Consider the following 11,393-nt stretch of genomic DNA (forward strand, 5'->3'; position numbering starts at 1 on the left):
CAATTTACCTCCTTCTAGTTGCTCTGATTCATTAATCCTGTGCAAGCCCTCTCCTGATGTGGCGGTCTTCAGGCATTTGCAGCCTGTTGCTGCTGCCCCTCACCTATTCAGGCTTGAGGATTGCCACAGGCAGTCTGTAGAAGAGGATGCAACTGGTAGCACAGCTGGGCCTCGGCACCAAGGTGCTACCAGCACACTGCTATTTACGTGGGCTTGGGATGGGGAGCAGTGAGAGTCCACAGCGGTTCTCGCTCCAGGCAGCCTCCCTTTGGCTGCTGGAGCTGTTACAGATGGCCTGGCAAAGGTCAGAGTTGTGCTAGGGGGTAATAACTAGGTGATGGGAGAGCTGAGGGGAAAGAAGCAGAGGACAGCGTTTTTGGCTGGTGACTTCATCCTGGGAATAAGCCCACAGGGGTGGGCTTAGCCTCCTGCTGTGCTGCTCTCCAGGCGAGGTGACCCTGAGGAGCATCCCGGGAGGACATCAGGCTACAGGGGCACCCCAAGTGCCCCAGCAGGGCCTGGCGTAGCCTTAGCCAGCGCACCCCCTCACTCCCATCACTTTCATCCCACCTCACCACGTACGCAGCCCCTTGGCCCCCTCAGTGCCTCGTTCCAGGAGGATGCGCAGCGGTGGCACCCCATGCCCAGGCCAGACCCCCTGCAGCTCCCGGCCAGTGCAGTGGCCTCCATGGCATCCCAAGGCCCAGCAGTGGGTGTTGGGCTGGGAGGGGGGGGATATGGGCAAGCGAGGGCCCCTAGGAGCCCCAGCCCGGCACCACAAGCAGAAAGGGTCCAGGGGCAGGCGGCGAGCCCCACACCGTACGCATCCTGCGTAGGCTGCGGGGCCGGGAGAGCCCAGCCCCCGCCGCCCCCCTCCAAGCTTGGGGGTGACGTCATGGTGGGGGAGGGGCGGGGGAGGGCACCCCGTCCTCCCCCCTCTGCAGCGCGGGGGCCGGGCCAGCTCCGACGAGGGGGGGCGGCCCGGGGGCGGGGGGGGGGGGTTTCTGCTGTGCTATCCCCACCCCCGGGGGGTGGCTCCCGGGGGTGTGTGAGTGTGAGTGTGAGTGTGTGTGTGAGTGTGTGTGTGTGTGTGTGTGTGTGTGTACGCGCTCCCGCCCGCCGCCCCGAGGGGACGGTCCCGGCCCCCGGCCGCCGCCGCCGCCGCCGCACGGGGCAGGTCGGGGGAGTGGGGGGCCCGGGGGGGGCCCCTCGCCGCGGCGCGGAGGTTTCGCGACGATTAACGGGGCGGGGGGACACAAGGAGAACGGGAGCTGGATAAATGCAGGCTGTGATGCCTATAAATGGCGTTTCTCTTCCAAGGTGCACGTTAAAAAAAAAAAAAAAATCAGTCCGTGTCATCCCCCCACGTCAGGGCTAGTCGTGGGCGTGAGGCTGTACTTCCTCCGCCCCCTCCTAATGGAGTGAACCATTCCCAGCTATCCCTCCTCTCCCTCTCTCTGTTTCTCCCTCTTTCTCTCCTTCTCCTCTGTCTCCCCCCTTGTCTGCAAAGTCCTCCGCTGCTCGGAACTTGTTGGCAATGCCTATTTTTCAGCTTTCCTCCACGTTCTCCAAAGTAACTATTTAAAGATCTGCAGCCGCAAATGGTTTTACTAAATGTAGGATGGGACTTAAGTTGAACGGCAGATATATTTCTCTGATCCTTGCTGTACAGATAGGTAAGTGGACTGCCAAATTATGTATCAAGTTTGATGCACCAAACCCCAATTAATGCATGCAGAAAGGGAATGTCTAAATAACCTCAAATTGCTGCCGTGATTTGTGGCGATGGGGCTGTGGAATGCACTCTCGCTCGCTGGCTCTCTGCTCGCTCTCCGCTCTCTCTCTCTTTTTTCTCTCTCTCTCTCTATCTCCTTTTTGATGGCATTTTCACGATTTTTCAAGATGTCAGGTCAGGCGGTTCTGAAGGAAAGCGAAAGAATTCCTTATTCCTCTTAAATCACCTTTGCTATTCGTTTTCCTAAATCAGTGCATGCTCATCCATATTTCCATTTTTCCCTTCTTCTTTCTCCCCCCTCCTCATTCTCTCTGCTCCATCCCCCTGAACGATTGCATTTGTATTTGCTTTTTGGATATCCAGTGCATTCCATACCATTGACAATTTAGGGACTCCGGTGCTAAGAAATCCCCCCTCCCGCCCCGAGGGACAGAGAAATAAAAACTGGCACAAAATGGCTAATGAGAGATCTAGTGGAAAGTTTTTTTGCAGAAAATCAGGGACAAGCGAAGGTCTCCCTTTGGTAACTTGGATGCTCTCCCTTTTGCAGAGCAGCCTAAAAGCAAACAAAACCCGACACAAACTTCAAAAAATAAACCGCACGAGTGCGGAGATAAAGCAAATAAAAATCAAAAAGAATCACGAAATCCTACTGCCTGTTCACTAATTCTGTGCGAAGAGAATGACGGTCAAAAAAAAAAAAAAAAGAGCGGGTCTAAAAAAGTCTATATATGTTAAGTTATTTAAAATAGTGCAGGTTTCCCTCCACTCTGGTATGTGTTTTTGTGTTTTCGTTGCTGTTTCTGTTTAATATCTTGAGGTTTTTTGCTGGTTGTTTTATTGGCTTGCTTTTACGCTCGTTTTATTCAACATTTCTTGCTGAGGTATTTTTTGAGTTACAGACATTAAACAGTCTCCGAGTTAATGGCCACTTTGGTGCTTTTCAGGCAAATTTTAAGGGTTATATATTGCATATATATGTTCCCGAGCATGATCCAAAACTGGGGTTCAATGAAAGGGCGATTAAAGCACGTCTTTTATTATCTGGATTGCAAGCGTGAAGAGACCCTTGAAAATATTTGCCTGCAAAGGAATTCTGCTACAAAAAAAATACTCAGCATTGCTATTTAGAGATCTGGGGTCGCACTCCTCGCCAGACAATCTCTGCAGCGTTTTCTGGGTACCAAAGGACAAAATAAATAAATAAAGAGGAGGGGGGGAGAACAAGAAAGGGAGAAAAGAAAGAGGCAAAATGCGATGAACAATTCCTCATCGATAAAAGAAAAAAATAGATGAAATATTGCAATGAAATATTGACCTCTGGAAAATGTGGATATACGATGCAAACCCTTCTATTCGTACTACCATTCTATTTTAAATGATGCTGAACTCTGCAGAAGCTATTTTTCTGTACTGTCAAAGAAAGGAAGGGCAAGGCATTATTTGGATGTCATCCTTAATTTTAGTCCTTGCATTTTTGTTTGTTTGCTCGTTTGGAGGAGGAGGATATTGCCTCACTTGTGTTTATTTGATTCAAGCGAGGGAGGATTTTTTTCACGGTGAAATTTCAAAAGGCAGCTAGAGTCGCTGGGAATCGCCGTCCCCGGGCTGCTGTGAGCATGAGCAGTCATTTGGAAAGTTACCCCCAAATATTGCTGCACACCGCGGAGATGGTGATGTTGCGGTCGCTTTGCGGTGCACTGGGAGAGGACGGATTTTAAGCTTTTGGAGGGCTTTACTTTTCTCTGCTCTTCCTTCAGTATTTCGGGTATCCTTTCCTCCCCCCTTCCGAAATCAGCTGCCCCTTCTGGTTGTCGGTATGGGTTTGGCAAAGGAGCTGCGTTTGCCCCGTTCCCGGTAGCGGCTCGTGTGAAATGGATGTTCGGCTTGTTCCCAAAAATGTATTTGCTTCCTGAACCAGTACTGCGGCTTTAAAAAATACGTAAATATTTTTTAATTATTTGGGCAGCGAGGATTGGGAGCTTTCCGAAATCAGTGACATTTTGGAAGGTGACAGAGGGGAGGGAGCTGGGGGTAAGCCTCAGTGGAAGGTGATCAGAGAAAGGACGTGAGGACCAGGCGCAGTTAAAGGGCGTGCAGACTTAGAGGACGAGAAGCCGGTTTCAGGAAGGGACAAGCTCAGCCAGGGATGGCTCCTGCGGTCCTTCTGCTTTGCAAATTGCTGCTCGTTTTTATCTTTGAAGGGGAGGGTGGGGGGGAGCGGCGGAGGCTGGGAGAGGACAGGGACAGGGCAAAGCACAAGTGATCTGGTTCAAGAGAAATCCCATTCTCGTTTAAGCGGGCAGGACCCTAGTCTCTCCGCTTTTGCTTTTTTATTGATATGGTTTGGGGGTGGCCGTGGACCGGGGGTATCCTGCAGCGAGGGAGCGGGGCGGAAACCCAGGGCCAGGCCGCCCCTCAGGGAGGGGAGATGCTCCAACCCCCGTTGATCCCAAATGTGGCCCTCTAACACCTTTCCTCCCCGGGCCCCGAGCAGAGCTCCTGTTCGGATCCCATATTTTCAGCGCAGCTCGTGGCATTTTGGGGAGGAATCCATGGCACTTCCCCTCCCCTTTCCCCGTTTAGCTGCCAGAATGGGATCGTACTGATCTTATAGGACATTGTTTCACCCTCGGGATGGTCCTCAGTTCTTCTCTATTTGTTTGCCTGGGTTTTTTTCCTGCCGTAGCCAATGTCTGTAGCCTGCTGGGGTTTTGATGTGACGGCTGGTGCTGGTGTGTGTGTAGAGGGGAGTGGCCAGTAAGTCATGTTTGAGATGAATTAAATGGAAAGAGGGGAGTCTGGGCTGAAACAGCGTCTTTTGGAGTCGGCCATTTACCTCGAAAGTGGTGCCCCGTGCGGACTCCGCGCCCCACAACGCCCATGTCCTGGGGGGGCGGGGGGGAACCCCTCAGCCAGCAAACCCGCCCGGCGCTGTGGGTGGCCGGGGGCACCCCGGAGGGGAAGGGGGCAGCCCGCAGGGAGCACTGAGGTCAAGGGCGGTATCAGTGAATCCCCCCCCGCCAAATTCCCCATCACCTGCAGCACCTGCTCGTCCCTAACAGCCCCAAGGACAGGGATCCTCCAGCCCGCAGGTGCGGCGCGGGGTGGGGGGGGGGGGATGTTGCGGTATGCGTGTATGTATTTCTGTGCACGCAGACATGGGATGAGTTCAGGGGGGCCTCGGGGCGCAGGAGGGCACAGCAGAGGGGCACAGCCGTGTCCCATCTGCCCCCGCCCCCAGCCAGGTCCGTGCCCGGCCCGACGGCGCGGCCCCCCGCTCCGCAGCCCCTTCCAGCACCCCGCAGCAGCCATCTCACGCACACCGTCATTCCTTTACCTCCCCGGCCTTTGCAGATTTTTGTTGTTGTTATTATTATTACTGTTAATCGAGTGCTATTCCCTAGCACAAAGGGTCCCAGAGGCAGCAGATTTGAGGGGAGTGGGATTCATTCCTTTGCTCAGCCTGCTTTCCTTTCCCTTTCCCACCCCGCTGCCCCAGCTGAGGCAGCCGAGCGGGCCGTGCGGTGCTAGGTGCTTGCGTGGCTTTGGGGGACGCTGCTTTCCCTTTCTGTATTGCGCCTCTTTGTAGTGTTTTCTTCTTCTTCTTGTTCTTTTTCTTCTTCTTCTTCTTCTCCTTCTTTCTCCGCATCTTGCACGATATTTGCCTAGCTATCTCTGAAAAAAGGAAGCCTCTGTGTGTGTACATGAGTGTGTGTGTGCGTTTGTACGCTGAAACGCGCCTGCTGCTGCTTCGAGGCGGAATTTTCTAACAAAGGAGCAAGTGCGAGGAGAAGCAGGCACTGCGTTTCGAAATACCCTCCCCTCCTCCTCCTCATCCCTTAAAAAAAAAAAAAAAAAGCATTAATCCAGGGGCACCGAAAACGGCAGAGAAAAAAAAAAAAAGCATGGGGGAAAAAAACCCTGACTGATGTCCCCGAGGGTGACTCGGTGCTCGGTCCCACCCCCCCCCAAATCCCGGCGGGGGCGGCGGCCGGGCCGCGGCGCTGACCTGTGCCCTGTGCCCTGCCCCGCAGCGCACCTGGTGCAGGCGGTGAGAGCGGCGGGGCGGTGCGATGCGGTCTTTAGGGGCTTCTCGGACTGTTTGCTGCGGCTGGGCGATAACATGGCCAACTACCCGCAGGACCTGGACGACAAGAGAAATCTCCAAACGATCTGCGCGTAGGTCTTGCCTTTTTCCTTCTTGGGGTGGGGTGGGGGGTCACCACCTGGGGTTGGGAGGGGGCAAGGTGGACGGCCTTGGGGGAGGCGTGGGGGGAGGAAAATAAATAACGCAGCCTTTGGTGCTTAGGGGTTGGTTTCCCTGCTCCGGGCTCCCTCTAAGCACGCTGCCGTGGGTAAAGGCCAAGCCCGGGGAATAGTAAAGTCTAGGGGGAGTTTTATAGTGCCTTTTTTCTTTTTTCCTCCGTGAATTCGTTTTTTTCGCCTTCTTTCTTTAGCTCCCCGTTTTCGTTCCTTCCCCTCTCTTGCCTGGCGCTGGGATCTTGATAGCGGCTGCATGGGGGTTGTTGCTATTACTCTTACTGCGGCCTCTTGGTCCCACGTTGCTGGGGATGCGCCGGGGGTGGTGACTGCACCGGGGGGACCCCCGTCCTCCGGGACAGCGCAGAGCCGCCTCGGGGCGCGGCAGGCGGCTCACCCCGTCCTGGACCTCCTCGGGGCTGGGGAGTCCGTTCCCTGGAAAACAAACTTAAATTAAAAAGAAAAGAATCCGGGCCACAGTAATAATCGCCGAGCGATACAGGGACGCCCAGCCTACATCTATACATTCAGCACCACCTCGCCTCCACACCCCCTATCTCCCCAAATGCCCCTCGGCCGGGGTCGCCCCTTCCGCAAGGATCCCCCCTCCCCGGCCACGGGAAAGCCCATTTAGCCAGAGTTTAGCCTAGCAAACGTTACGGGAAAGCCATGGCTCCACTCCTGGGGAAAAGCCATGGCTCTGCTCCTGGCACAGAGAGGAGGAATGGGAAAGAGGACAACAACAACAAAAAAAAGCAAAAGATGAAAGGAAAGGAAAGGAAATAATATCATAAAATGGAAAAACAATTATCCTTGCAGAATCAGCGGCTGGTGATTCTGTAATTCCTCTAAGAAACTGGAGGACCCCGGAGTTGCCGATTGAGCCCTAAATTTGGGGTGGTTTTCTTTTCCCTAGAGCTCAGAGCTGCTGTTCTTACTGGGGGTGGGAAACCGGGGGCGGCTGTCGGCAGGGACGTGGAGCCGCTAGCTCCGGCCTCCCCCCGCCCGGCGTCGGGGTCTCGCTTCCAGCGCAAGGAGGAAGGAACAGGCATTTTCCTTACGTTTGAAAGCAATTCGGCTGAGCAGGGTAGTCTCCCTTTCTCCTGCTTGCTGTTTTCCGGCACAAACTCACCTCGCCGACAAAAAAGACATAAGAGTCATATTTAGAAACGAGATAAGGTCATTCGACATAAACATGTTCAAAATAGTTTTTCCATTTTTGCTCCCCTAAAGCCAGAAAACGAAGGAGGTGAAATGGAACGAGATGAAAGGAAAGGAAAGGAAAGGAAAGGAAAGGAAAGGAAAGGAAAGGAAAGGAAAGGAAAGGAAAGGAAAGGAAAGGAAAGGAAAGGAAAGGAAAGGAAAGGAAAGGAAAAAGGAAAGGAAAGGAAAAAGGAAAGGAAAGGAAAAAGGAAAGGAAAGGAAAAAGGAAAGGAAAGGAAAAAGGAAAGGAAAGGAAAAAGGAAAGGAAAGGAAAAAGGAAAGGAAAGGAAAAAGGAAAGGAAAGGAAAAAGGAAAGGAAAGGAAAAAGGAAAGGAAAGGAAAAAGGAAAGGAAAGGAAAAAGGAAAGGAAAGGAAAAAGGAAAGGAAAGGAAAAAGGAAAGGAAAGGAAAAAGGAAAGGAAAGGAAAAAGGAAAGGAAAGGAAAAAGGAAAGGAAAGGAAAAAGGAAAGGAAAGGAAGGGAAAGGAAAGGAAGGGAAAGGGAGAGAAGAGAAAATAAAAAAAAGAAGAAAGAAAAGAAATGTCTGGAACTCTTCTCTCTTCTCTTCCCACTTAGAGTTTTGTGAGCCAAATACGTCTTTTCCAGCTCCTACTAAGGCTAGCACCTCGCTTTAAATGCTGGGTTGAGATTTACTTCGTGTTCTGCATGAGGAATAAATGAGGAATCAATAAATATTCCGGAACCGCGAAGTCCTAACATGACGCCCTTTGGCCCTGTCATGCTGGATCAGAGCTGGTCCCGAGGTGTAGAAAGTACCTCTTTTCCGAGTAAGACCCTTTCCCTGACCACCTCCCATGGCCCCGGTTGCCTTTGCCCACTGCCGGGATGTATATTGAAAGAAGATGGGGGAAGATTTAATTTTCCTTTGGGAGATGCAATTACAGCAAAAATACTGCAGGAGAGGCACACTCTCAGACTCCCGGCTTTTCAGTAGCTCATTATTTATTACAAATGTAGCAAACATTGGAGTCTACAACCAGCTTAGAGTGCTCATAAATTAGAGGCCGTAGGAATACTTAAAAAAAGACGGAGAGGGGGAGGAAAATCAAGATCCAAATTCGCAGGCGCCTGTCGGCGGGAGGGAGGGGGGGGGCACGGGGAGAGGGTAATTCCCTAACCTCAGAGCCCAGGATGATTTTAGATAACCCAGAGTAGGAGAAGAAAGGTCTGTCGGCCCCGTCCAGCTGGGACAGGGCAGTGGGACAGGTCCTGTCCCGACTTCAGCCCCTTGTCAGATCCGTGTTAGGAGAGGAATTAAAAAACAAATGTGTAGGAGCAGCTGGAAATTGTCCTGGAGAAGGAGAAACCCTTCACTGCCCCAGAGTTGCGGCAATGGACCGATGCACTAGGAGGACGCAGGCGGGAAGCTGTTCCGTCCTCTTCCTCCTCTTCCTCCCCACCCGCTCCTCCCCTCCTGCCGCTGCGGCCGGGCCAGGCCCTGCCCCGGGGACTCCGTTGGGTTTTTACTGATGGCACCGGCACCTCCGGGGGTGTCACCTCCCCAGGGAAAAGCAATTTTTGCAGCAGCCCGGCTACCCCGGGCTGCTCCCGGAGGTGGGGATGGGGCTGGGGGGCCCCCGACACCACAGCCAGCGGCAACCCCCCCTAAGAGTGGGCAGGGGGACGGTGTCCAGTGCAAAGCGTGGGGCGGGCCGTGGGGCAGCCGGAAGAAGGCAAGGGGCCGAGATTCCCAGAAGGTCTCGGGGTGGTGGTGGTGAGGCTGGTTTTTACGCCGGGGAGGCGCTGGCTCCTCCCTGCCGGGGTGCCAGCCCCGCTCTTAAGGCCTGCCTGGCTCGGCTCCGCCGCCCGCGGGGCTGCCCGCCCGGAACCGGGCTCCGCCGGGGCGACCGGGCCGCGCTGGACCGGGCTGGACGGGGCGGCCGGGGTGGCGGCAGCCCTGCTGGGAGGGTGCGTGTCTGCCTGTTTTGACGCCGGGTGCTCTCCCCTCTTGCAGATACTGGGATGATTTCCACGCCTGCACCCTCACAGCTCTCACCGATTGCCAGGAAGGAGCGACAGACCTTTGGGAGAAATTGAGACGGGAGTCCAAAAACCTCGATTTCCAAGGCAGCTTATTTGAACTGTGCGGAGGCAGCAGCGGCTCGGCATCCTCTCTCCTCCCGCCGGCTTTGCCCGTGCTCCTGGCGGCTCTGTGGGCCGCGCTAGTGACCTGGCTGCCTTTCTAGGGGGGCGAGCACACTCACACCCACACCCTCTCCATGTGCCGGATCTATAGAGGAAGTGTCCATCCGTTGCTTTGGGGACGTTGTGCTTATCTGTGGTTGATGATGGTGGTGGTGGTGGTGGCTGATGGTGAAACACCCATGTAGGACTGTGGAAGCGTTCTCCTTTTTTTCTTTTTTTTGTGTTTTATTTGCCAAATGTTACCAAACAGGCAGCGGCGCGCAGCCCAAATCGGACCTCAGCTTTACTATCGCTTCAAATCAAAAATAGAAAAAAATAAAAATAACAACTTGAGCCCTCGTTGTGCAAAAGCAATCTCAGGAACGGCTCTGGGCCACCTAATGTTAACGTTGTAATCCGCCAGGATAAATCCTGGCAGGCCACGGGCTCCTCTAAAAATGTGGCAGTACGTGAGGCGAGAACAAAAAAGCAAACAAATACCGCACTGGCGATGAATCCAAGATAGATGTCCACGCGTGAAGCATATGGTGAATAATTCACAATCTCTCATCTTTCCTCCACAGTCGCTTGTTTTTGGTCATTCCACTGCAAAAAAAATAAAAATAAAAAAGAGTCTTTTTCCTCAAGGAAAAAAAGAGAGCGAGAGAGAGAAAGAGAGTGGGAAACGAACAGTTAAAAAAGGAAGGAAGGAAGGGAAGGACGAAAAAAGACATGTGTCCAAATGCCTGAAGGAGTGAAGGAATGCTGCTAACAGATCTGTGAGAGTTTACCTTTACTTGCTGTTCGAAGGCATCTTTCCGAATTCACTGCCTTTAATTTTTTCCTCCTCTTTGTTTTAGATGTTACACATACCAGTAAAATACCTGAATATCCAACAGTAGAGATCACAAAAAGGGGGCTTAAATGTAAACCTAAAAAAAAAAAACCCAACAACAGCGTAATGATTTTGAAAAAAAGAGCCTTGATTTTAAAAGAGAAAAAAATGTAATTAAAAAAAAGTTTATTATAAAGTCAATTCAGCAAAAAAACAAAAAAACAAAAAAAGATTTGCTACAAACTATAGACAGAAGTATAAAATAAAAATTATTGTTTGAAATGAGGATGTCGTTATTTTTATGTAACCTGGCTAGAGTATCTTGAAAAGGACATGGCTTTTAAGGCAAAGAGGGCTAAATCCAGAACTGATCCCTTGATGAACGTTGCAATTTCAGTTCAAACAAGGACAGGGCTGCTGAACTGGTTAGTCTGAGCCTTTCTTCTTCTTTTTTTTTTTTCTTTCTCCCCCTTCCTGTTTCTTCCATAACAATATGCTATAAATTCTCTCGCCCCTCTCTACCTCCTCCAAAAAACAAAACAAAACAAAACAAAACAAAACAAAACAAAACAAAACCACCGCACCCCCGTCTCCCAGCTGTCTGCACCACCCCGTGCAGAGGCGGGGGGCGCGGGCGGCCCGGGAGCGGGCGGCGGCGCTGCTCCCCGGCGCCCCGCGGGCGCGCAGAGCCCCGCGCGGCGCGGAGCCCCGGCGGCGCCGCGGCCCGGGGCGCGCCTCGCCCCCGCTGCCCTGCGCTCCCGAGGGCCAGGGTGCGGAGCACCCGCGGAGGGAGGCAGCAACCACCGTTAAGGAGGAGGCTGCGGCGCTGGAGCCCGGGCGCAGAGGAGCCCTTTCATAATTAATAAGGCCGCTCAGGCGAAGGAGCAAGGGGAAGGGGGGGGACGGAGTATTGATTTCGCAGCAGAAGCTGCTCTAACCTCGGCTATTTATAGGCGCCTGATGCCTTTATAAAGAAATACACATCAAAGAGTAAACACGTCCTTTTTACCTATAAGGTGAGAACTCAGCTGGCGACTGGCGGTCTGGGGGGTGATGGGAAGGTAGAGGCTGGGAATTGGTTTTAGAAAATGTATTCTGGTGGGAGCCGTTGCCTGTGCTATGGCCCCCTTTGCCAGTGTGTAGGGTGGCGGGTCTCCCTCTCTCCTTCGCCCCCTCTCCCTTCTCCCCTTCCTTCCCAAGGTCCGCAATGTAAT

The 11,393-nt window shown here is 52.9% G+C and overlaps 1 protein-coding gene across 1 annotated transcript; it reads left to right on the forward strand.

Moving 5' to 3' along the window:
* The first annotated feature begins 1,405 nt into the window (after nt 1-1,405).
* Nucleotides 1,406-10,461, forward strand: NRN1 (neuritin 1). Its single transcript, XM_068931925.1, has 3 exons — nt 1,406-1,676; nt 5,773-5,917; nt 9,175-10,461. The coding sequence occupies exons 1-3, from the start codon at nt 1,622-1,624 to the stop codon at nt 9,404-9,406; spliced, it is 432 nt and encodes a 143-aa protein (XP_068788026.1). The 5' UTR covers nt 1,406-1,621; the 3' UTR covers nt 9,407-10,461.
* Nucleotides 10,462-11,393: the final 932 nt, after the last annotated feature.

The sequence above is a fragment of the Struthio camelus genome, chromosome 2 (genome assembly GCF_040807025.1).
Source record: "Struthio camelus isolate bStrCam1 chromosome 2, bStrCam1.hap1, whole genome shotgun sequence".
Classification (NCBI taxonomy): Eukaryota; Metazoa; Chordata; class Aves; order Struthioniformes; family Struthionidae; genus Struthio; species Struthio camelus.

Excerpts from the sequence above, each read along its gene's own strand:
- NRN1 (XM_068931925.1), top strand. The coding sequence starts at position 1,622 with ATGGGACTTAAGTTGAACGGCAGATATATTTCTCTGATCCTTGCTGTA. Across the intron at positions 1,677-5,772 it reads GATCCTTGCTGTACAGATAG|CGCACCTGGTGCAGGCGGTG; the intron begins GTAAGTGGACTG and ends CCTGCCCCGCAG. Across the intron at positions 5,918-9,174 it reads AATCTCCAAACGATCTGCGC|ATACTGGGATGATTTCCACG; the intron begins GTAGGTCTTGCC and ends CCCCTCTTGCAG.